The sequence below is a fragment of the Erythrolamprus reginae genome, chromosome 1 (genome assembly GCF_031021105.1).
Source record: "Erythrolamprus reginae isolate rEryReg1 chromosome 1, rEryReg1.hap1, whole genome shotgun sequence".
NCBI classification, from domain to species: Eukaryota; Metazoa; Chordata; class Lepidosauria; order Squamata; family Dipsadidae; genus Erythrolamprus; species Erythrolamprus reginae.
Genome location: NC_091950.1, coordinates 334,396,046 through 334,420,867, shown reverse-complemented (window position 1 = coordinate 334,420,867; position 24,822 = coordinate 334,396,046). Strand labels below are relative to the sequence as shown.

General features: G+C 43.2%; 2 protein-coding genes across 3 annotated transcripts in view; both read right to left on the bottom strand.

Moving 5' to 3' along the window:
* ABCB10 (ATP binding cassette subfamily B member 10) overlaps positions 1-4,063 on the bottom strand; it is a 34,255-nt gene extending 30,192 nt beyond the window's left edge. The window contains exon 1 of one of the 2 annotated variants that reach the window (XM_070733950.1): positions 3,174-4,063. In XM_070733950.1, the coding sequence (XP_070590051.1) occupies positions 3,174-3,528 (355 nt within the window). In that variant the 5' untranslated portion in view covers positions 3,529-4,063. Of the gene's footprint in view, positions 1-3,011 lie in introns of both variants that reach the window. The other variant, XM_070733951.1, reaches the window with a different exon arrangement.
* A 4,763-nt stretch (positions 4,064-8,826) lies between these two features.
* TAF5L (TATA-box binding protein associated factor 5 like) lies at positions 8,827-24,755 on the bottom strand. Its single transcript, XM_070733948.1, has 5 exons — positions 24,412-24,755; positions 22,519-22,663; positions 17,900-18,004; positions 15,360-16,084; positions 8,827-11,231 (listed from the first exon to the last, which is right to left on the bottom strand). Exons 2-5 carry the CDS (start codon positions 22,658-22,660, stop codon positions 10,434-10,436), a joined length of 1,770 nt encoding a protein of 589 aa, XP_070590049.1. The 5' UTR covers positions 22,661-22,663; positions 24,412-24,755; the 3' UTR covers positions 8,827-10,433.
* Positions 24,756-24,822: the final 67 nt, after the last annotated feature.

Sequence of the window (24,822 nt, the reverse complement as noted above, 5' to 3'; positions counted from 1 at the left end):
ATAATATTACCAAAAACCAATGCATCAGATACATAAAACAAAACTCCACTTTAGTGATCTAATACAGATACAGTAAACCTAGTTTACACAATGAGCTATAATGGCTGGCTTTACATTGATGAAAGTCATAAGCCACAATTTACAAGGCATAATGACTCAGCTGATACTATGGTAAATAAAAATCAAACAAGCCACACTATACCTTACCATTACTTGTACCCTAGGTCACTATTTTAAGGAACCTGGTGTAACAACTTGAAACAACATCAAACCAAATCCCATTTTTGTAAAACCTCCAGTATCGCCTATAAATTATATAAGGGATCATTTTACAATCCCATATTTGTAAACTGCATTATAAATACTACTTATTTCTATTTACATTTAAATACATGTAAATACATTTAAATTGTTCATATTAAACTTTGATTATGTTCAATTTAACCTGTTGCAATACTGCTGCAAAAGATTACCTGTACTCCGTGAGCTAAATCCCTATTCATTCTTTTTTTTTTAAAGATCTCTTAAACTACGTATGGATTCAAGTTTTATCGCAAGCAGATGTGCAAGAGATGCAGAATATAGTGAAGAATATAAGGAAAATCAAGAATATATGGGTTAGGGAAATGAGAAGGAAAATACTACGTAAGTGGTATCACACACCTGCTCAACTTGCATACTTTCAGCAGAATGTTAAGAATACTTGTTGGCACGGGTGTCAAGATAAGGAGGTGTTTATGCATATGATTTGGGAATGCCCAGTAGTGCAGAACTTTTGGAAAGAAGTGCAAGAGGACACTAATAGGATGTTAAATATACAATGGACAATTACAAAGGAAATGGTGGTATTAGTCAAATGGAATGCGATGGGAGAATTTAGAGAAATAAAAGAAGCAGCAATAGAAAGCGCTCAGGCGGTAATAGTCCTAGGCTGGAAGGATGTGACAAAATGGACAATACAAAATTGGTATTGGTACATGGTGGATCATATTCAGTTTGAGATTATGGATAAGAGGATGAATTCAGCCAATGAAACTAATCTGCGGGAACTGATGAGATGATGGGACAAGGTAAGAGGACATGTGGTTAGTAGAATTCGAGACCAAGGTATAAAGAACAAATTAGAATTACTTTATAATATGTAAATAGATATATTGCTCTAAAGTTAAAATGGCATATAGAAAATATGCCCCCATTTTGGTGGAGGGGTATGGATGATGTTTGGTGGTGGGCACTGAGCATTGAGCACACTGTTATGTGTTGTGTGAATGTTTTACTGTTATTATAAAAATCAATTAAAAATTATATTTAAAAAGTTTAAAAAGTTTAACGCAGCAGTTGACTTGAACAGTTTCACCACAAGCTCAAATGAAAAACTGCTTTGCAGTGGGTGTAGCTGTGGGTATTATGTAATTTGATTTTGCAATATGGCATAGTATCAAGCAGTATCTTTAGTAATACACCTAAGAAAACTAAACATTATTATTGTAATGACTGTAGAGGCGTTACATCAAATCAGCAGGAGATTTAGTCAAAAGTCCCAAGAAATACAAGCCAGCACTGGCAGTTTGGACATACAGTAGCTTTAGTAATGGGTTGCAGAATCATCCAGGGTGGATGGGTGAAGGCTGCGGCCACCACCGCTTTATGGACCCGGGCTGTAACAGTAGCAACCCACCGCTGAGTAGCTTGTGATAATGGCAATAATAATGACACTGATTGTGCCAACATAGGGCAGTGGGGAAATAGTTTGAGCTTTAGTTTACTTCAAAACTCCAACTCTCTGGATTTGCAAAATTGGGAATCAAACCCTAGCCAGCCCCATTTTTTGGGGTGCACCATGAGTGAGGTGGAGAATTAGTAATTCAGATGATATCACTTATTGTTATTAATGTAGCATTTATTAAATTATTTTCATATAAATGTTTGGGGGTCAATGAACAATCTGAAATGTCATGGGCTGATCAGGAGTAGGTTCTGGCTTACCTCACTGCCGGTTCGCTTCCCGATGTGCAGTGTGGGCGCGTATGTGCAATGCTAAAAACCCAGTTTCTGTGCACATGCAGAAGCAAAAAAAAAGAGATGGTGGCTCCTATGGTGCCACCAAGAGAGCCAGTTTGGGGGCATGGCAGGCCTGTGTCACTATCAGTTCGATGAAGGGGAGGGAGATTCCCGCCACCGATTCTATAGAACCGGTCCAAGATGGCAGGAACCCATCTCTGCTGATAACTGGCAGAGTCTGGGGATCCCCAGTTTAGAACCCTCACATCTAGGATTAGCAGACAACCGAATTTCCTTTATTTACAGCATTTGCTATCATCTAGAACAGTGGTTCTCAACCTTTCCAGTGCTTCTTCAACTCCTTAATTCAGTTCCTCATGTTATGGTTACCCCCAACCATAAATCTAATGCCAATTCTCTCAACAGAGTTTTAAGCTGATTGGCAGGAAGGTCAGAGGGAAACCCCTACTGTAAACGCCTGATTGGTTGGATGGGAGAAATATGTTCCAAGGCACTAGGATAGAAGCTTTAGTTCCTAACACCATGAGAGAGAGAGAGAGAGAGAGATAGAGAGAGAGAGATACAGAGATACATAGATGGATGGATGGAAAAATAAGATATAGATAGATAGATAGATAGATAGATAGATAGATAGATAGACAGATAAATAAGCTAAAGAGAGAGAGCGAGATGATAGAGAGACAGACAGACAGGATAGAGATAGATAGATAGATAGATAGATAGATAGATAGATAGATAGATAGATATAGGTAAGCGAGCGAGTGAGCAAGATGAGAGACAGACAGACAGGATAGAGGTAGATAGGTAGGTAGATAGATAGATAGATAGATAGATAGATAGATAGATAAGTGAGCGAGAGAGATGAGAGACAGACAGACAGGATAGAGATATGTAGGCAGGTAGGCAGGCAGGCAGACAGGCAGGCAGGGAGACGGCTTGAAGGAAACAAGGAAACAGCAGCCAGCAGCGGGCAGCCTTTCCCTTGCTACCTGAGGGGAACCGGTTACGAGTTCCCGGGGAGGGAAAAGATACACTTCAGGAGTAAACTCAATCCCCTCCACAGGCCCGCGCGGGAGGGCAGCGCGCTTTTGCAATCCGAGAGCTGCAGGCGAGGAGGAGGAGGCGAGATGCGGCCCGGCGAGGAGATTTACCCGACAGTTTCCAGCGCTCCGGATAAGCCAGCGCCAAAAGCTTCTTAGCGTCCGAGACGGCGCGCTGGTCGGGCCCTGCCGCCGCGGGCTGCTCGGTCCCTTGAGGGTCGTCCGGCTTCTTCCGCGAGGATTCCGCGGCCGCCGCTGCCCAGGAGGAGGCGGTGCGGGAAAGGAGCAGCAGCGCGCGGCGGGGAACACCGGAGGCCAAAGCGGCGACGCCGCACCTCTGCGCAGTCCATACCGCGCTCCCGAGGGCCGCCGGGTGGAAGAGGACCCGAGGCCAGGAGGAGCTCCGCAGGCTCTGCCGCCGCCACAGCCTCACCACCGAAGGAAGGCGGAGAGCCAAGCCCGCCATTGAGCCCCGCGGCGGTTTCTTCTCTGTGGCCGAGCGGGCAGAGGGCGGCCCCTCACGGGCTGGGTCGGCGGGGCCCCATGAAGCGCGGCCCAGCCCTCACTGCTGCCCGCAGATAAGGCTCCTGCCGAAGCTTCTTCCTCCTCCCTTTACAACCGGCCGCCAGCGACCCTGGGCCGGGGCTCGGAAGCCGGCGGCGCCCTCTGCTGTTCCGGCTCTCTCCGAGCCTTCACCCAAGACCAAGCGAGCCGAAAACCGCCGTGGTTTTTTTTGCACCACAGTGCCCGAGTCGGCGCTGTGTGCTGAGTGTAAGCCAGCCGACCTTAGTTTAACCAGTTTTATTACGTAGTAAGAATCGAAGCGGCTTAGATTCTTCAGGCTTTTAGAGGCCTGTCCGCTCAATTGGCTTGGCCTTCAGCAGGAAACTGGGATTCGTTTGCTTTCTTTTAGCATACAGTATTTGATTTCACGGGCTAGCTAAGCTCCTCCAAGATCCCGCTTAGCTTTTGGCCTCAACCTCTTAATAATAAGAATAAAATGAAATGTCGCTTTCGTATTTGAAACCCTTTCTTCCCTCAAAGTGCTAAGTTGAATTGTCACATTTTTTTTACTAAGTCTGCACTTCTATTTCTACTAGTTTTTTCCCTATCACCCATTTCCTCCCACTTAGGACTGTACGACTGTAACTTTTTGCTTGTATCTTAAGATTTTATTAATACTGATTGTTTCTTCATTGCTTATTTAATCCCTATGACAATCATTAAGTGTTGCACCTCATGATTCCTGACAAATGTATCTTTTCTTTTATGTACACTGAGAGCATATGCACTAAGACAAATTCCTTATGTGTCCAATCACACTTGGCTGATAAAGAATTACAGTATACAGTATTCTATTTATTCATTTATTACAGTAATTGGAGTTTTATGCCGCCCCTCTCTGAGGACTTGGGGCGGCTCACAACATATAAAAACAGCACATAACATTTCGGGTCCAATTAATTAAATATAAAATCCCATTCAATCTATTTCTCTGAATCCATTCATTGGCTGAGGGCAAGAATATAATGGCCCCAAGCCTGGCAGCATAAGTGAGTCTTAAGACTCTTGCAGAAGGCAATGAGGGTGGGGGCAGTACAAATCTAGAGTGCTGTACTGCAGGCCACTGAAGCTGACTGTAGATCTGTAGGTCAGCGGCTCAAATCTCATCACCGGCTCAAGGTTGACTCAGCCTTCCATCCTTCCAAGGTGGGTAAAATGACCCGGATTGTGGGGGCAATATGCTGGCTCGGTTAAAAAGTGCTATTGCTAACATGTTGTAAGCCGCCCTGAGTCTAAGGAGAAGGACGGCATAAAAATCAATCAATCAAACAAATAAATAAATAAATTCTCCAGGGGGTGCGATTCCAGAGGGCCGGGGCACCCACAGAGAAGGATTTTTCCCTAGGCCCCACCAACTGACATTGTCTAGTTTTAATTTATTAGATTTGTATGCCGCCCCTCTCCGGAGACTCAGAGCGGCTCACAACAATAGTTGACGGGACCGGGAGAAGGCCAACTCTGTGGGACCTAACCTGTCGCTGGGATTCATGCGGCAGGAGGTGGTCTCGTAGGTATTCTGGCCCGATGCCATGTAGGGCTTTATAGGTCATCAACAGAGTGTTAGAGAGATATGTACATGTCTGGGTAAACCCATGACTGCTTGCGCGGCTGCGTTCTGCAGTTTCCGGACACTCTTCAAGAGGTAGCCCCAAGTAGAGAGCATTGCAGTAGTTGAAAATTGAGGCGATAAGGGCGCCATCTTCCAACTAGAAAAAAAGAGTGCAGCAGTCCATCTTCCGGCCATTCTTTTGACTCTCCCTAAAACTATTCCTGTAGCTGTCACTCACATAAGGATGTGATAGGCGACCCATTCCCACCGCTATCGGTGTGCTACTTTGCTTCTCCTGCATCCCTGTGTGTTTCCCAGCATGTTTTTGCTTCTGCACATGTGCAGGAAGCAAAATCTCATGTGCGCAAGAGATTTCAGTGATTTTTTTTTTTTGCTTTCACGCATGCGCAGAAGTAAAAACATGTTGGGACACACATGTGAGAAGCAAAGCTGCACAAGCAGCTCAACTTTCACTATCGGTGCAGTGTCCTTATCTGTACCAGTAGTAATCCAATACTGTAGGCCAGTGTTTCCCAACCTTGGCAACTTGAAGATATCTGGACTTCAACTCTGGCTGGGGAATTCTGGGAGTTGAAGTCCAAATATCTTCAAGTTGCCAAGGTTGGGAAACACTGCTGTAGGCAACTCTGTTCTAGTAGTGGTCGACAGATTGCACAATTTGCCCACAACCACTCTGGTGCCAGTCCATTGGGCGGTGCCATTTCCCCTCTTGAATTTTTTGGCTTTTTTACTTCCTGCGTATGCGTAGAAGCAAAATCTCGCGAGGGGACACTCGTGTGTGCAAGATCTGAGCAATTTTTTGCTTCCGCACATCAGCGAAATAGAGCATGCGCGGGCATCCCCTTATGAGATTTTAGCATCTTTTTGCTTCCTGTGTATTCATGGAAGCAAAATTATGTGAGGGATGAGCGCGCACACACACATGAATTAGGAGGATGCGTGCGCAGCGCACCAGGTTGCAGGTAAGTGCAACGCTCTGCTGGAGGGGACATCCAAATAAAGTAGATTCTTTTTTTACTTATGAATGAAACAACAACCAGCAACAGCAAGGCTTTCAATCGGGCTGCATGAAAGCCAGTTGAGTGACTTTGGGCCACTTACCAAGCCCATGTTAGGCTCCAGCCACAGGTTTCTCAGTCAATTCCTGTAACAACCAATGGATTAACACTTGGTTGATTGGGGAGAGGGGGAACCGAACCTGCATTTGTGAGAAAACACTAGGAAGAAAGACAAGTGTGTATGTAAAACTTTTAAAGGAAGTTTGTAGAAGAAACTGCATCTCGAAAACCACATTCCCTCACATACTGTAGTAATTGAGTTATTAATATTTGCCTTAGACTTTTTAAAAATGTGCTCAAATATTTACAGACTCTTTAGTTCTGACTACTACTGACTACTTTAGTTCTGACTACCAAAGAATTAGCTGGTACAAACCAATATAGAGAATTCAACTATCTCAACATCCTTTAGAGTCACGTTTTACAATTCAGATATACCAGGCTTACAAGTATCCATAATTGACCTGGCCCAGTTGCCTCTTGAAAAAGCATTTTTGGGCCAACACAATATACACAAAAGCCCTCCTGGCCATGACTGCCATCTGCTCCTCAAGAATTTCCAAATGGCAAACCAGGTCTGGGGCAATCTAGTAAAAGCGATGGTAGTTTCAGATCTAGAAGACCCTAAAACTCAAAGCACCTTTAGGACAACTCGTATGATCCGAATGACTGAGAATCTCCATAGACACAAAAATGCATATATTTTCCTTGGCTTTTAACTGTTAATTACTTTCAGTGTAAGTTTAAATTTTTCACAAATAGAATGAGATATTTATTTATTATTTGGCTTTCAAGGCTGCCCTTCTCCGTAGACTCAGGGTGGCTTAAAAAACGGATAAATACAAAAAGGAGCATTGAACATCTCAATCTCTGTAAGAATTTTGCTGCCATTCTGATTTGGAAATCCTTTCGGTTTTTTGCTTTGGGTGTGCCCGTCCTGTATGGACAGAATCAACTAGGCTCATCCTAGTAAGGGGCATGAATCAGAATGGAGATTCCTACACTGTGGAACATACTTCCTCAAGAAAGAAGAATCCTGGCATCACTATACAGTATCTGCCATTTTAGAGGACATTTTTTCAACAGGCTTTGGCACCTAACAAGATCTCTTGTCTTTTTATTTTTGCTCTGTATTTGTTTAATGTTGAGCTAATTTACTGTGCATGTTGTGGTGACTATTTTTAGATATTGCTATTGAACTGAATTTTAAAGTGATGGAAGTAGAAAATAATCAAATGCATGAATATTTGAACTGTCTTTTGATTTAAATGTAATGAGGCTTGGTGTTCTTTGTCTCAGCTCCTTTTCTCTTTCAAACTATTGTCTCTATTATAACTTTCCCCCTCAAAAGTTGAGCATTACATCTTAAAGAAACATAAAAACAACATCCAACATTGTATACTTTCACAGAATTCCTCTACTTTTCTCTGCAGTTCTTTGAGCCCTCCAAAATCTGCCCTGGAATATCTCACAATTATTGATTGATTGATTGATTGATTGAATTTAGGACTCGGGGCAGCTTACAGCATATAAAATAGTAGGATACAATAATCGAAATCCAATTAATTAAAACTACATAAACTATCTAAAATCCCCGGTAATATTAAAAATCAATGATACCCATTCACACAACAGCATACATTACATTTTATCAGCCAGGGAGCTAGTCTAATGGCCCCAAGCCTGATAGCATAAATGAGTCTTGAGACTCTTGCAAAAGGCAAGGAGGGTGGGGGCAGTGCGAATCTCTGGGGGGGGAGTTGATTCCAGAGGGCCGGGGCCCCCACAGGGAAGGCTCTTCCCGTAGGCCCCACCAAGCGACATTGTCTAGTTGACAAGACCTAGAGAAGGCCGACTCTGTGGGACCTAACTGGTCGCTGGGACTCATACGACAGAAGGCGGTCTTGCAAGTAATCTGGCCCGATGTCATGTCGGGATTTATAGGTCATTACCAACACTTTTTATAAAACACAGGTCAGTTCTAACTTACCTCACTGCCGGTTCACTTCCTCCTGCACTTCAAGGACACCTCCATACACAGTGCCGAAAATGTTTAAAACATTCCACCCGAAACAAGATGGTGACACATACACATGCACAAAAGAAAAAAAAACTGAGGAAAAAAATATCCCCCCCCCCCAATTCCCCAAAAGATGGCAGCATCCACAGACCGGCCCAGAGAGAACTGGTTCTGTGATGTCACCAGCGGCTTACTACCAGTTTGGGCAAACTGGTCCAAACCCACTTCTGGTACAACATTGAGTGGGTTTTGAGGACTGCAGAGGGAATAAGTTTTCATATATTATGGAAAGAACCCCTGAATTAGATTTGCTTCCAGGATAGCTATTTATATTGCACTAGGTTTTTTTAAGCATCAGAAATTTTTGTATACTTTTATTAAAGTTGATAAGAAATGGTTGCTCATTTTACTGCATTTTAAAATGGCAATCAGGAATATAAAACATGCTGCTTGTATGTTAGCTTTGTTTAAAACCTGCTTTCTTCAGCCTCCACTTCTTTGCAAAATATATAAATTAAGTGCATAAAACATGAATAGCGCTTGCAGCATACATCTGGGTAAGAAACTTGTCATGGATTTTATTTCAAGCAAAATTATGCGATCCATCAACATAAGAGTCCACAATGTGAATAGACATAAAATTCAGAGCTTGCAAACATCTGGCTTTAAAAGTATTTTTGGCTGAAAAAGACGTATACAAAAATTAATATATTTGGGGAAATGATGAATACAAGATGTGTAAAAAGTATGTTAGGGAAAGTTGTATACAAAAATGTTTTCAGTTAAAAAAGAACAATTTGTAAAATAGTACAGAACTCTGAAGAGATGATTTTTGTATATTTGTTAGACAGACATGGACAAGATACAAAAAAATTCTTACCCATGTGACGATCTACTTCATAAAATCTGAATTCCATACAGAGATGCCAATCTTTTCTCTTTAAACTAAACATTTTAATTAAAAAAAATACAAAATCTTTTTTCCGAAAGCAGAAATATTTGATCTTCTCTTAGAACGAAGAAATTAAATTTGCTGCCTCCATATCCCGCTCCATTTTGCATGCTGACACTTGTATATGAAAACTTACAGAAATGTTTATTTCAGTGGAAAACATCAGATATTGACAAGGCTTCTATAATGATGCAATGATACTAGCTCCCATTCCCTAGGTATCTTTGTTCATATGGTCTACAGATAATATTTCTGAAGAGGGAAAATATCTTTCTACATGGAGTCAAAATGTGCTACAACAAATTCAGCCATGTTTTGCTGGTTCCTTCCATAGCTAATTATTATTTCAACGATTAATCTAGTATTTTATGTCATCATCACAGTGCAAATAGATCCAGGAAAACCCCAAATTTCTGATCTAGGAATAGCTGCAAATGTTATGGTCCATATAAAGAATTAAAACCACTTTATATATTTGGTAGTGACAGCAACTGCCAGATATATATATATTAAAAAAATAAATACAATTGCAACACTCTTTCTCCTTTAATCCCCTTCTCTTGAAAATCAACTGCAGAAGGTTGGGAAATCACAGAGGTTGCAGTGGGAAATAGTCTTTCCTCTTCACTCACCCAATTCTCTTTGTTGGATCAAAGAGATCGCATGGAAGGGAAGGTTTAAAAAAAATATTTAGATCTAATCTCATATCTTTTATGCTAATGGGTTGGGAAACTGTCCTTTGGTGTAACTTTAAACATTATTGAAATGTTATATATTTGGGAACATTCTCAGAACAGAATATATTTTTCTACCCAAGGTGATATTAACTGTACTACGTAAGTCAATAGTAGAAATGGGTAGAATGTTCCCATCAATGCAGGATATTTAAGTGCAAATGCTCCAGTGATGATTTTACTTGTTCGGACCAGGCTTTGGACTACCCCCTATATCAAAATATTCTGGGCTGTTCACTTTATTACATTGCTTCCTACTTTTGCACTAATGAAGAACTACGGTGAAATTATTCTATTGCTCTCCCTTCCTATCATTTTTTGCAAAAATAAAAGATCCTTTCAAATACAGTACTTCCATTATTCTGGATGTCTAACAAAGGGAGAGGGGAAAAATTCACAGTCAATTATATATAATCTCAGTTTATAATAGACTCTAGTTTTCAATAACATCTTCTGTCCCGTTTTCAAAAAGGCTAATGTTCCTGATTCTCTTGTGCAATTCCAGTCACTAAAAGAAGGTTACAGGCCATAAACTGTACACTTAGTACATTACTGATCTGTCCAGTATATACTCCAACTAGCTCGCTGGAAGAGCCATCTGCAAGAGCGTTGCAGTAAGTGTTTCGAATATCCCAAACTCGAACAGAGTTGTCCATTGATGCAGAAGCAATCAAGCTACTATCCGGACTGAAAGTAAGGCTGGTGATATTATCTGTATGCCCCCGCAGTTCTTTGTAAAGCGTTCCAGATGCCAAGTCCCACAATTTTAAGCGCTGGTCTTCACCTGCTGTGGCCAGGTACTTACCATTGGGAGAAAAAGCAAGGGACAGGACAGGACCCCTGTGACCTGTAAACAGACGTACTGTGTTTCCTTGCTGGGTACTCCAGAGCCGCACTGTTTTGTCTGTAGATCCTGTTGCCAAGTAGTTAGAATTTGGATGAAACTTGATGCAGTCGACATCTGCTAAATGGCCCGCGTATATCCGTAGGGGATACGTCCGATCAAATGACCAGAGTCTTGCTGTACGGTCATGAGAAGCACTAGCAAAATACAAGCTGCAAGGGCTGATGTCCAGGTCCCAGACCGGATATGCATGTCCTTGGTACAAGACAGTGTTTGTAAAACATCCAAGATCCCAATATCTGATAGTTGTATCTTCAGAGCATGACAGCAATCCTGAACTGTCTGACAAAAAACTTGTGCTATACACTGGTCCAGAGTGTCCTCTTAATAACTTCATTTCAGTTCCTGTATCATCGTCATCTTCAGCCTGTTTAAAAAAAAAAGATGTTTCTTCAAACAAACTTTCTTGAAGCTTGGGTTTTTTTCAATGTCCTTGTCAAAGCAATAATAGCATTTTTATATCGGTTACAACTAACAGAAATAAATAGGCTGTAAGTGAAACACTCCCAAGTGCTGGGAACAAATGAGGATCCTTTTCAAAGACCAACTTGGCCACCAAATCCTATACTGACTAATGTTTGTGGGTCCAATACAAAAGCAGCCATATGAAGATTAATCAAGCTTGGATATTTTCAACTTGTATACCACTAATATCATTTTCGTCTAAGAAAGAGCATAGAGAATGCAAGAAAGAGAATCTTCTGATTCTCTTTCTGGGAGAATACAGGCCTGTGATGGCAAACCTATGACACACGGTCCACATGAAGCACACGGAGCCATATCAGAGGACACGCGAGGCATTGCCCTATGTCAGCTCCAGCGTGCATGCATACATTGGCCAGCTGATTTTTCGGCCTTCGGAAAGGCCATTTTGACTTCCGGAAGCTTGCCTGAACCCTCCGGAGTGCAAAAACCAGCATAATGGCAAACCGGAAGTGCATTTTCCAAACTTCCCGTTTGCCTGTTGCGCTGTTTTTTGCACTCTGGGGTTTCAGGAAACTTCCCTGAATCCTTGGAGTGTAAAAAACAACACAACAGCAAACCGGAAATCCATTTTCCCAAACTTCCGGTTTGCCTGTTTTTGGCTTTGGGAAAGGCCGTTTTGACTTCCTGGTGTTTCAGGGAAGCTTCCCTGAACCCTCCAGAGTGCAAAAGCCAGCATACTGGCAAACCGGAAGTGCATTTTCCAAACTTCCGGTTTACCCATTGTGCTATTTTTTGTACTCCGGGGTTTTAGGAAGGTTCCCCGAACCCTCTGGAATGTAAAAAACAGCACAACGGCAAACCGGAAATCCATTTTCGTGAACTTCCGGTTTGCCCATTTGGTCGTTTTTTTCATGTCCCAGACTTCAGTGGTATCTGTGCGCATGCACAGGAATGGGGGGGGGGGGGGTTGTGCGCATGTGCGGGGCAGTGTGTGTGGGGTTGTGCAAGGGTGGGGGGGAAGGAAGGGGTGTGGGCATGTGCATGCATGCTAGCACACCCGTACACCCCCTTTTGACACGCGAACCAAAAAAGGCTCGCCCTCACAGATATAGGCCCATCCAAATTTAGTTTTAAATGGAAACTATAAAACTATAGCTTCCATGGAATTGATACCTCATTCAGAGATTAATCAATTCAATATCATTGTCCTCAACAACATTTAATAGCAAGCAGGCATTTACATGAGTCATTTCATTACCCAATGTTTTTATAGAGAAGTAGATCCGGGTGTCAACAATATACTGATAACGCCCAGCTTCAAATCCCTTGATGACCTCTCTACCAGTTTCATGCAGATGTTGAGAAGCATTGAAAATGATATGGAGTCTCAAGGGACACCATATAGTAGCTGTCGTTTCAAAGAGCAACTGTCTCTTAAGAAGTACGATCTGAAATGTACCTGAGGGATGGAAACAGGCCCTGCTATTTCTATTCTGTTCTATATTTCTATATCTGATGGCTGGACTGTTAAGACTGCTGTCCGTATCTTACTAAGCCATAATAATTTGTTGTGCAGATGTACACCAACAGCCGGAGAAATTAAGATGCTTTGCAATATCTGCAAATATATTATTTGGATTACAGTATGTTAACAGCTGGATGTATAACAACATGTAACTGGGTCTTGCTTACATTATTTGTTTTTAGAGACAGAAACCTGTATGGTGTAAAAGACTGTACCATTGCTTTTAAGGACAAAAGAATAAAATATACAAATCTTGTGCTATAATTAGAAAACTACATTCAGTAAGATGCTCTTGCCATCATTCTCAATTCTATTACAAATCTATAAAATTATATATATCTCCGAGACCGCCTTCTGCCGCACAAATCCCAGTGACCAGTTAGGTCCCACAGAGAGGGCCTTCTCTGGGTCCCGTCGACGAAACAATGTCGTCTGGCGGGACCCAGGGGAAGGGCCTTCTCTGTGGCAGCCCCGACCATCTGGAACCAACTCCCCCCGGAGATTAGGATTGCCCCCACCCTCCTTGCCTTTTGCAAACTCCTTAAAACCCACCTCTTCTGTCAGGCATGGGGAAATTGATTCCCCTGGGCCGTTTCCGCTTTACGTATGGCTTGTATGAGATGTATGACTGTTTTTATATTAAGGGTTTTAAATTGTTTTTAACTATTAGATTTGTACTGGTTTGTTGTTGTGAGCCACTCCGAGGGGCGGCATACAAATCAAATCAAATCAAATCAAATCAAATCAAATCAATCAAGTATATCTATACTTTCTGTGCACCATGGCCCATTAGGGGACCAAGGGATTTTACAACCAAGCCGTGGAAACAAGCAGCAAATGCACGCACACACAACTTCACTTGCAAGTGCAGAGCGCTCCATTTAAGCAAGCGGCAAGCTTGTGTGCACACCGCTCGCATAAACGGAGCTGCACACACATGCATGCATGCTTGCCAGCCACTCATACAAAACCATCCCCTCTCCTCTACTGGTCCAGAAAGCCAGAAATGTTGAAGAACTTTGCTGTAACTGAAGTCATTTATTTTGATCATTGACCAATCTGCTTTAGGCATTAGTTGAACAAGACTACTTTAGGAATAATTTTAGGCAATTGCAACACTGCTGCGCTTAGGCGCTTATGCCACATATAGTAGAGGTAGAAATAATAATAATTAATTAATCAATCATGCGTGTTATTGAATTTTGTTTCAAATTGCCCTGAACATTCAGAGTTGATACAGGGGTATATGCGACTTATACAGTTAAGTAACTTTCCTCCTAATAAGGAAATTTGAGATTATAACTTAAAGCACTGAGTCTCCCTTTCTGACTCAAATATTATTTATTTGTTCATTCATTCATTCATTCATTCATTCATTCATTCACTCACTCATCTTGAATGCCACCCAATCTGAAAGGATTTGGAATTATAATTCATCTCGATTTGTGCCTTTGAAAAATTGAGATGTATTACCATAAGTGCAAATGAAGAATGAAATTGCCACCCTAAGGACTCATAATTGGCTAATGAAGTGTGCAATTTAACAACGACAAGTATTTGATCAGTTCTAATGGACAGTTTTAACTTAAATCTTTTCCCAGGCAAACTATTATTGGTGGCTTCCTGTCCAGCCTACCCATGTGACTAATAGGTAGAAGGAAGGCATTCGTGTAAGGCAGATTTTGTTTTTGGCTTCGTTGTGAGAACATGACAATTTTGAAAATCTTTCACATAAAGCATCTCAACATAAATGTAATACAGTGGTACCTCATGATACGAACCCCTCGTCTTACGAACAACCCGAGATACGAACCCGGGGTTCAGAAAATTTTTGCCTCTTCTTACGAACTTGTTTCTTCTTACAAACCTGCCACCGCAGCTGCCGCCGAGAAGCCCTGCTGCCCGGCTGTCGCTTTTTGAAACAGCCGGGGAGCTTCCCAGTGTCCTCCTGAACCTGAACGCCAAACCCGAACTTCCGGGTTCGGGAGGCCTCCGAGAAGCCCCCCGGCTGTTTTAAAAGGTGACAGCCGGACGGCGGGGCTTCCCAGCGGCCTCCCGAACGCTGAACCCAGAAGTTCGGCAAAAGTTCTGGTTCGGGAGGCCGCTGGGAAGCCCCGCTGCCCGGCTGTCACCTTTTAAAACAGCCGGGGGGCTCCTCGGAGGCCTCCTGAACACCGAACGGGAAGTTCGGGTTTGGCGTTCGGGTTTAGGAGGCTGCTGGGAAGCCCCCCGGCTGTTTTAAAAGGTGACAGCCGGGCGGCGGAGCTTCCCAGCGACCTTCCGAACCTGAACTTTTGCTGAACTTCCGGGTTCGGCGTTCGGGAGGCTGCTGGGAAGCCCCCCGGCTGTTTCAAAAGGTGACAGCCGGGCGGTTTTTTGCGTTTTGTTTTTTTTGTTGTTGCACGGATTAATTGACTTTACATTGCTTCCTATGGGAAACAATGTTTCGTTTTACGATCCTCCCCCGGGAACCAATTAGGTTTGTACATTCTACCCATGATTCAATTAAAAAAAAAAAAAATCAGGATAACAAGATATTCTGACCTCTTCATCCAAGATATCACAGGCCAAGTGGATTCGGGAAACATCTACTAAGTGAGGCTCAGATTTCAGCTTCTTGGGCCGCAAGCTCCACAACTTTACACAGGAATTGTCAAAACCAGCAGCCAGCAGCTTGCTATTTGGCGAGACCTCTGCTGTGTTCAACAACTGCTCAGTATTATAGAATGCATAGAAACATATGGTAGTGAGGGAGGGTGGTCCATCTTTGACTCTTTTAATGCTATCTTGCAAAAGGTCCAAGGCGGCTTCATTCTGCAGGATGGAAGCAGGCATATCAGTAGGTTCCAGGCCATTGCTTTCACTGCGCGAAGAGCCACCACTACCATAGAGCTGGTAGTCCACTCTCTTGGCGGGCTGCACATCTAGGTGGATATGCAAGGATAGGACTTTGCAGAGAGCGCTGTTATTATCACTCTGGAGGTAGCGGAGGAGGAAGTTGTAGCTGTCTTCCTGAAGGCGGATCACGTATTTATTGTCTAGAAATGCCCGAAGCTTGAAATTGGACAGGATGTCTTGAATTGTTAATGTCGTTTGTAACTGTTCGATGATGTCTTTCTGGCTGGCATTCTGTAAAAACATCCCATGGAAGCGACTGTAGAAACTGTCCACTGTGCTCTTTAGGCCGTTTTGGACCATGTTGAGATGGAGGTAGACAAAGAGAGGGTACAGGAGGGGCATCACTTCCTGGCTATACTCGGCATCTGAATCTAAACACAAAAGAGAAAGAAATTTCATTTTTCCTCACCGAGTGCTCAGCAGATGTTAAAAAGTGAAAATTAAGCAAGCCATCTCCCATCCTTTTTACAGATAGCCTTTCGGCTACATTAAAAAAAAAACAAATCAGTGAATACTCAACATTACTTTTTGTTCATTAAGGATTTGGAATTATAATTCATCTTGATTTGTGCCTTTGAAAAATTGAGATGTATTACCATAAGTGCAAATGAAGAATGAAATTGCCACCCTAAGGACTCATAATTGGCTAATGAAGTGGGCAGTTTAACGACAAGTAGGGTAATTCTAAAACTTACATAGGGACAGTATTTGTGGCAGAATTAGGGGTGGGCAGACAAATAGCTAGTTACACTCTGGCCCTTTAAAATAATTGCTCCGGTAACAGAGTGCCATTCTGTCTATGGAACTCCAACCAGACAAAGTATTTAGTCCCTTTGCTTTATTCTGGCATCTTTGATAGAGAATAACATCCCATCAGAGCAAAGATAAGAGTTAGAAATGGAAATTGCAGGGATTAACTTTCCAATGGCTTTTGAAAAAAAAAAAAATCACATTCTTGGCCTAATGACTAAAGGTTGGTTTAGAGTTGCCTGCAACTCTTGTAGCTGTTACTGCATATCTAGATAGCAAAGAGGTAGATGGGGTAAGTGTAAGTTGCAAATGGCTGCAGATGGGCCCAATGCAAATACCTCCTCATTCAAACAGAGATATGCATCCTGCATGCTGATTGGTTGATCTGACTTGTCCTGTGCATTGTTGTTTTGAGTACTCCCTAGCCCAGGGTAGGCAAAGTTGGCTCTCCTATGACATGTGGACTTCAGCTCCCAGAGTTCCTTAGCTAGCATGATTGGCTCAGGAATTCTGGGATTTGAAGTCCACAAGTCATAGAAGAGCCAACTTTGCCTACCCCTGCCCTAGCCAGAATGTTAACCTTTGCAAACGTATGAATACAACAGCAATGCAACCATCTACAAAGGACAAAAGCAAGCAATGAGTGCTGGAGACAAAAGAATCTGCCTCCCAGCTTGCAGGAGGCAATAGGTGGCAGCCTGAAACACCTGAGGGGTGGGATGCCATCCAACAGATAATCAATTGCTTGTGCTAATTAGGCTGTACTGAAGCTGAAACTGGCTGGTTTGCAGTTTGCTGCTAGGAGGTAAATTGCAGGGAGGCAGAGGCCAAAGGGTGGGGGCTGGCAGGTTGGCGGAGCTACATTTGGTGTATAAGATGCACCCAAATTTTCACCCATTTTGGGGGGGGGCGTGTGTCTTATACTCTGAAAAATTAGTTAAATTAACCACTAATTTTTTTAATTGTGCTAATCCAGCTGTGCTGAAAACGAAACTAAAACAGACTGCTGTGCTGAGAGGCAGAGTTATTGTTTTATGGATCTTATTTTCTTCTTTGTGTCCTTTTGTTGTAGAATTTCTGTCGAGAATCAACAATTAGCTGGAGTTTAAAAAGCCTTTCAATAACTTAATTAAAATGTCACCTGAAGGAAATAAAAAGAAGGGAAAAAAGCTTTATATCTAACAGATTGCTTGCTGAATAACTTACTGATTCTGACAATCTATGCAAAGGAAAAAACTTAAAACAGTTCCAAACTGGTAAAATTTCGTATTATTTTCCATATCCATGCACTAGCGTATATTTTGTTTTTCTTTCCCAAAAATGTAGGTGTGTCTTTTAGTCCGGAGCATCTTATACTCCAAAAATACAGTAAATCTGGCATGTGTCAAGAAACTTTCACTTAACAAATCTATGGCTCCAATCTGGATTTTACCCACCTGTCAGAAAGTTGCGCAACCGCCCAAACTGTACTTCATATTGTTGGGGCTCTGCTAAGCAGGGTGCAGCAGAAATCACATTTGTACAACCCGATTCAGATTGTACTAAAGAAACAAACAAAAAGGAAGACAATTGGCTTTTGAAACATAGACACATAGAAGATTGACGGCAGAAAAAGACCTCATGGTCCATCTAGTCTGCCCTTATACTATTTCCTGTATTTTATCTTAGGATGGATATATGTTTATCCCAGGCATGTTTAAATTCAGTTACTGTGGTTTTACCAGCCATGTCTGCTGGAAGTTTGTTCCAAGGATCTACTACTCTTTCAGTAAAATAATATTTTCTCATGTTGCTTTTGATCTTTCCCCCAACTAACTTCAGATTGTGTCCTCTTGTTCTTGTGTTCACTTTCCTATTAAAAACACTTCCCTCCTGGACCTTATTTAACCCTTTAACATATTTAAATGCTTCTATCATGTCCCCCTTTTTCCTTCTGTCCTCCAGACTATACAGATTGAGTTCATTAAGTCTTTCCTGATACGTTTTATGATTAAGACCTTCCACCATTCTTGTAGCCCGTCTTTGGACCCGTTCAATTTTGTCAATATCTTTTTGTAGGTGAGGTCTCCAGAACTGAACACAGTATTCCAAATGTGGTCTCACCAGCACTCTATATAGCGGGATCATAATCTCCCTCTTCCTGCTTGTTATACCTCTAGCTATGCAGCCAAGTATCCTACTTGCTTTCCCTACCGCCTGACTGCACTGTTCACCCATTTTGAGATTGTCAGAACAGTGCAGTCAGGCGGTAGGGAAAGCATTGAATGCTGTAAGGTAAATCAATAAAGGCGCAGTTTATTTCAATACAGTATATCAATATATACAATAATTTAAAGATGCAGTTTCCAAATGAATCACTTTCAAACATTCAGCAATAGCAGTTATTAACTAGATGTTTCATTATATTTTCTTATTTCAAAACCTCTAGCAAGTTTTCTTTGCAAATATTAACTGATGAAGAACCAGTTCAGTGCTGTGATGGTGAACCTATGGCAGGCATACCGGAAGTAGCACCCAGAGAATGTTAGCAGGGGTGGGTATCAGGCAGGATGGGGTGGAACACAGTTCCACCAGCGGAAATGAAGATGTGTGCACAGTTCCAGCTGATCGGCAGCTGTCACTTCCTGGATTACTGGTCTCAGCTCGGCTCTCCTTTTCCCCCCTGCTGCATCTGCGCTCATAGATCCCTGTAAGTTGAGTTATGCGCCATAGCGCGCTTAGCTGCAGCTGTCAGTGCGCGTTTTTTTAACCCTGCCCAGGAGCCAATCGCCTACCTTTTGCAAAAGCCTACCTTTGGCGATTGGCTCCTGGGCAGGGTTCAAAAACTGAAAGACGCAGCTAAGTGCACCATGGCTAAGTGCGCGTGGGGGGCTCGAGCCTTCCCCTTAATGCCGCTTCGCCTCGCCGAGTGTCCTGGGGGGGGGCTCGAGCCATCCCCTTAACGTCGCTTCGCCGAGTGTCCTTATTTTTTTTTAACCTTTAAGGGGTTAAAACCATCAAGTATGCAGGGGAGAGAACGGGAGGATCACCGAGTATCTTCTGGGCTCTTCCGAGAGTCGCAGCAACAGCTGGTGGGTGAGTTGAGGACGGGTCGGAGGAGAGGCTGGGAGCAAGAAAGGCTGCTTGATTTCCTCCGCAGCGAGGAAGCAGAGAAGCAACCAGAATATAGAAAAATACATTGGCGGTCCTATAGTCCAACCCCCTCCTCGAGCATGAGAATTTAGAGCCGGCGAAGGTTTTTCTTATTTTAAATGTTCCGGGCGGGCTGGCAGGGGGATGGGGAGCGTGCACGCCCGACATTGAAAATCACCTTCGCCTGCCTCCGCTGTGAGAAGAACGGAGAGAGAACGAGAGAGAGTGAGAGCAACACACAGAGCAAGATAGAGAGAAAGTGAGAATAAGAGAGAGAAAGAGGGGGGGAGAGAAAGAGAGATAGCAAGAGTGAGAGAACAAGAGAGGGAAAGAGTGTGTGTGAGAGAGAGAGAGAGAGCAAGAAAGAAAGAAAGAGAGGGAGAGATGGGAGAGGAAGGAAGAGAGAGTGTGTGTGAGAGAGAGAAATGATAGAAAAAAAGAGAAATGAGAAAATGATTGAGGCAGAAAATGACAGGAAAGAGAGAGAAAGAGAGAGAAGTGACTCTTGATTTAAAGCATATGGTAAAAGCACTTAAATAATAACAGAAAAAAACCCCGAGTCCTCACCTGTTTTTATTAATAGTTTTGCTGGTTTTAGTTTTAATAGTAATGGATTTTGGTTTTTTTTAATTACTAGGTTCTTTTAATAAAAAAGAAGGGATTTTTTCCTTATTTATTTATTTATTTTTACTTCTATGCCGCCCAGTCCCGAAGGGACTGCTGCTCAGACACTATACTTTTCCGCCCACACCGAAAAAAAATGAGAGGGAACACTGTCTGCGCGCCTTGCTTTTTTCCTCTTTCCTCCTTCCTGGCCTCAGACTTGCTTCCCTCTCTCCTGCCTGGCTCCAGCCTCACGCGGCCACCTCCCACCTGAGGTGCAAGCAGGCGGCCTGGGTGGAAGTGGCGCTGGCAGCATTTATGCTTCTGGGAGCACCTGTTCGCCAGCCTGAGGTGTGCGGGGGGGACCCAGTTAGGAGAGCACGGGAAACCCGAAGCAAATTGTCACCCCAGCGAGCGACACTGGTAAGGTTGTAAGTCAAGGACTTAACAGTTCACTTGAACGATGATGATCGTTCAAGCCACTCCCACCTGGTCACATGGCCGGCAAGCCACTCCTACAGTCACATGACCATTAAGGCACACCTACAAAATAAGCCACACCCACAGTGTGGCAGTAAAAAAATTGGCTGCCCATTACTGCATGTGAGCCATTGCCCCTTGCTCTCCCGGGTTCCGGTGCGCTGTCCACCTGGTCTCCCGGCATGCAGGAGTGCAGGAAACCGGAAAAGCAGCTGCCCGGTGTGCATGCATGCTCCGGGTGGCTGCTCTTCTGGTTTCTAGCACGTGCATGCGCATTGGCCACCTGGTCTTCCAGTTCTGAGCATGCGTGTGCATGCATGCGCAAAGACCAGCTGGCTGGTGCGCATTCAGGAAACAGGAAGATCATTTCTCCGATATGTGCATGTGCACCAGGCGGCTGATCTTCCAATTTCCAGTGCGTATTTGGTCTCCATGCACACACACATGCCAGAAAGTGGAAGACCAGGTGGCACATGCGTGTGTCAGAAACAGAAAGTGCAACCGCCCGGCACTCACATGCGATGGCTGTTCTTCTGGTTTCCAGCACATGCGTTTACATGCCCATTTTAGCACTCGGTGCTGAAAAGGTTCGCCAACTCAGTGGTTAAGGCACTGGGCCGGGAAACGGAATATTGTGAGTTCTACTCCCATCTTTTAGGCATATATATCTATGTATCTATGTATCTATCCATCCATCCATCCATCCATCCATCCATCCATCCATCCATCCATCCATCCATCCATCCATCCATCCATCCATCCATCCGGATTTATATGCCGCCCCTCTCCAAGGACTCAGGGCGGCTTACAATATGTAAAAAACAAAGCAACATCACAATCCAATTAATTTAAAACAGTTAATATAAAACCCTCATAGTATTAAAATTAGTCATTGCAATTCACACAACAAACATATACTACATTCGTTTGGCCAGGGGTCTAGGATCTAATGGCCCCAAGCCTGGTGGCATAAATGAGTCTTGAGACTCTTGCGGAAGGCGAGGAGGGTGGGAGCAGTGCAGATCTCTGGGGGGAGCTGATTCCAGAGAGACAGGCCCCCCAGAGAAGGCTCTTCCCCTAAGCCCCGCCAAGCGACATTGTCTAGTTGACAGGACCTGGAGAAGGCTGACTCTGTGGGACCTAATCGGATTCTGGGATTCATGTGGCGGGAGGCGGTCCCGCAATTAATCTGGTCCAATGCCATGTAGGGCTTTACAGGTCATAACCAACACTTTGAATTGTGTCCGGAGACCAATCGGCAACTAGTGCAGTCCGCAGAGTGCTGGTGGGGAGGCCCACGATCGCTCGCGCAGCTGCGTTTTGCACGATTTGCAGTTTCTGAACACTCTTCAAAGGTAGCCCCACATAGAAAGCATTGCAGTAGTTCAACCTCGAGGTGATAATTAAGACGGAATACAACAAATAAAAATATTTTTTATAATTAATTATAAAAATTATAAATTATTATAATTATAAAATTAATTATAAATTTTAAAATTATTATATTTATAATCAATTATGAAAATATGCATACATAAATAATTTCAACTACATAACTGCTTGCATGGACATTTGCAAAGGATATCAAATAAGTCAAGACGGTAATTGTGACCATGCAATAAAAATCCCATTCCTTAAGAGCACTGCTCATGCAACGCATGTAAAAAAAGATGGGATTTTCATCAGGCATTCACAGCTACCATTCATTTTGGACTTTTCTGAGTGCCCCTCGGTTGGAATGCTGCTGACTTGGATTCATTATGTTCAGTCTCATTCCAAGTAAATGCCTAGACATTTTGTAAGACTATAAAAATAAGCTCACTGGTTCTTTCTTGCCTACCTGTTAGATTAGCTGCCATTTCTTCAGCTGTGTTGCATAATCGCAGCCCTTGTTTCAGGGGACCTTCGGAGTCTACGTACTGCCTGCGCTTGACATAGCAGGAAACAGCCATCTGAATCTGTTCGGTGCGTACACGTTTCATGACCTTCAAAGAAAGAGAAGCCGAATTCCAATTTCAAGGAAACAGCAAAAACATGAGTTTTTTCCGGAAGGCCATCACTCTGCTAAACAAATAATTCCCTTACCGCTGTCAAACTATTCACTAAGGCTGCATTACTATTACTATTAGTCGTTATTCCTATCACTCATCTCCTCCCACTTATCACTTGTATGACTGTAATTTGTTGCTTGTATCATGATTTTTATTAATATTGTTTCCTGATTGCCTATTTGACCCCTATGACAGTCATTAAGTGTTGTACTTGATGATTCTTGACAAATGTATCTTTTCTTTTATGTACACTGAGAGCATATACACAAAAGACCAATTCCTTGTGTGTACAATCACTCTTAGCCAATAAAGACTTATATTCTATTCTACATAGCATTTTCTTAATACATACGTTATTGCAAGCCGCAAGCCACTGCAATGTTTCAATCTCAGAGAACTGATACAATATTTGGAAGGTAGTGGTAGTATTTCAGCATTTTGAGCTGGATTTAAAATAAACCCTTAGTAAAACGTCGAGCAAGGATTTTGTAAATGAAAACTTCCAACTGTCACTAGCCTAATTTACACGTCACATAAAACAATGCTTTTAACGAGCCCATTGGTCAAATAAACTCTTGTTGGGTTTATTTTTTCAAATAAAAATATATTTCATTAAATAAAATTTGTTGTGTTCACCAACAATCTAACTTTCTAACATTGCAGGCTGAATGGTTGCCTCCCCTCCCAATTGTTCAGTTTGGAAATGGAATTTTTTCTCTCTCCATCAATCAGACATATCTATTCCTATTTCTAAATATTATTCCTTGACAGGACCAACCCTCTTGAATTGTCAAATACAGTAGTTTCTGTACAACAAGCAATAAAGATATCTCGAATTATCCTACAGAATTAAACTTACTGCTAATCTATACTGTGGGCTATTTTGTCTAAGCTCCACGCGGGCTTCTTATTTGCTTACCGATAACTCAGCATCAAGAGAGTAAAATGATGAAAAAGAACCCAAATACACGGTGAGCTAAATATACTGCTCAAAAAAAATAAAGGAAACACTCAAATAACACATCCTAGATCTGAATGAATGAAATATTCTCATTGAATACTTTGTTCTGTACAAAGTTGAATGTGCACAACAGCATGTGAATTTGACTGTCAATCAGTGTTGCTTCCTAAGTGGACAGTTTGATTTCACAGAAGTTTGATTTACTTGGAGTGATATTCTGTTGTTTTAAGTGTTCCCTTTCTTCTTTTTTTGAGCAGTGTATAAAGTCCACTTAATTCAAAAGTTTCACGAACTGTGGGCTTCAATGCTCCCAACGTTAACAAGGCAAGAATGCACAGACCATCCCCACGTTTCTATGTCTTTTCCACCACGGGGAAAACAATTGCAAATATATATGTATATTTATATATATAAAATAAATAAAATAAAATAAAAATCCCCAAACACGGGGAGAGGGAGGAAAGAAAAAGGGGGATAGAATAAAGATGATGGGGGGGGGGGGGGGTTGTCCATGCACGATCGGGAAGATACCCTCCCCTTCTCTCTCCCCCCTCATCTCTTCCTGCTCGTTCCGGCAATTGCACCGGCGGGAAGAAGGGGAAAAAAGCGAAGACACAAGAGCCCGATGTACAACCCAAGGAAGGGCCCGAGAGCCGCTTCCGCGCGCCACGAGCAGCTCGAGCTCGCCCGAGCAAAAGGAGCAGCAGAAATATATACTCACTGGAGCATTGCAGGCGTGGAAGTCGACAGAGAGAGAGAGGAGGGCGCGCGATCCGCGGCGAACGTGGGTGATTCCTAATGCGGGCACGCGACGGGGTTCCCGGGTTCGCGCCGTCAGTCCCTGCGCCCAGCCGCGCGAGACGACTCCGCCGCGGTCGCTGCTGCTGCTGTTACTGCTTTTGCTGCTGGTGGCGGCGGAGATCGCGGGCGCGCGAGCGGGTTTCCCACCTTCTGCAAACTAAGCTGGCTCGGACGTCCCGCGTTGCAAGCTCCGGCGGCGGTGTTCGTAGCTCCGATGACTGTCGCGGCTGAAAACCGCCGCTCCATGACTGACGGAACTGACTCGGGGAGAAACGGGAGGGGGTGGAGGTGGGGGGGGGGGAGGCGGGGAAGGAGGAGGAGAAGGAGGGAG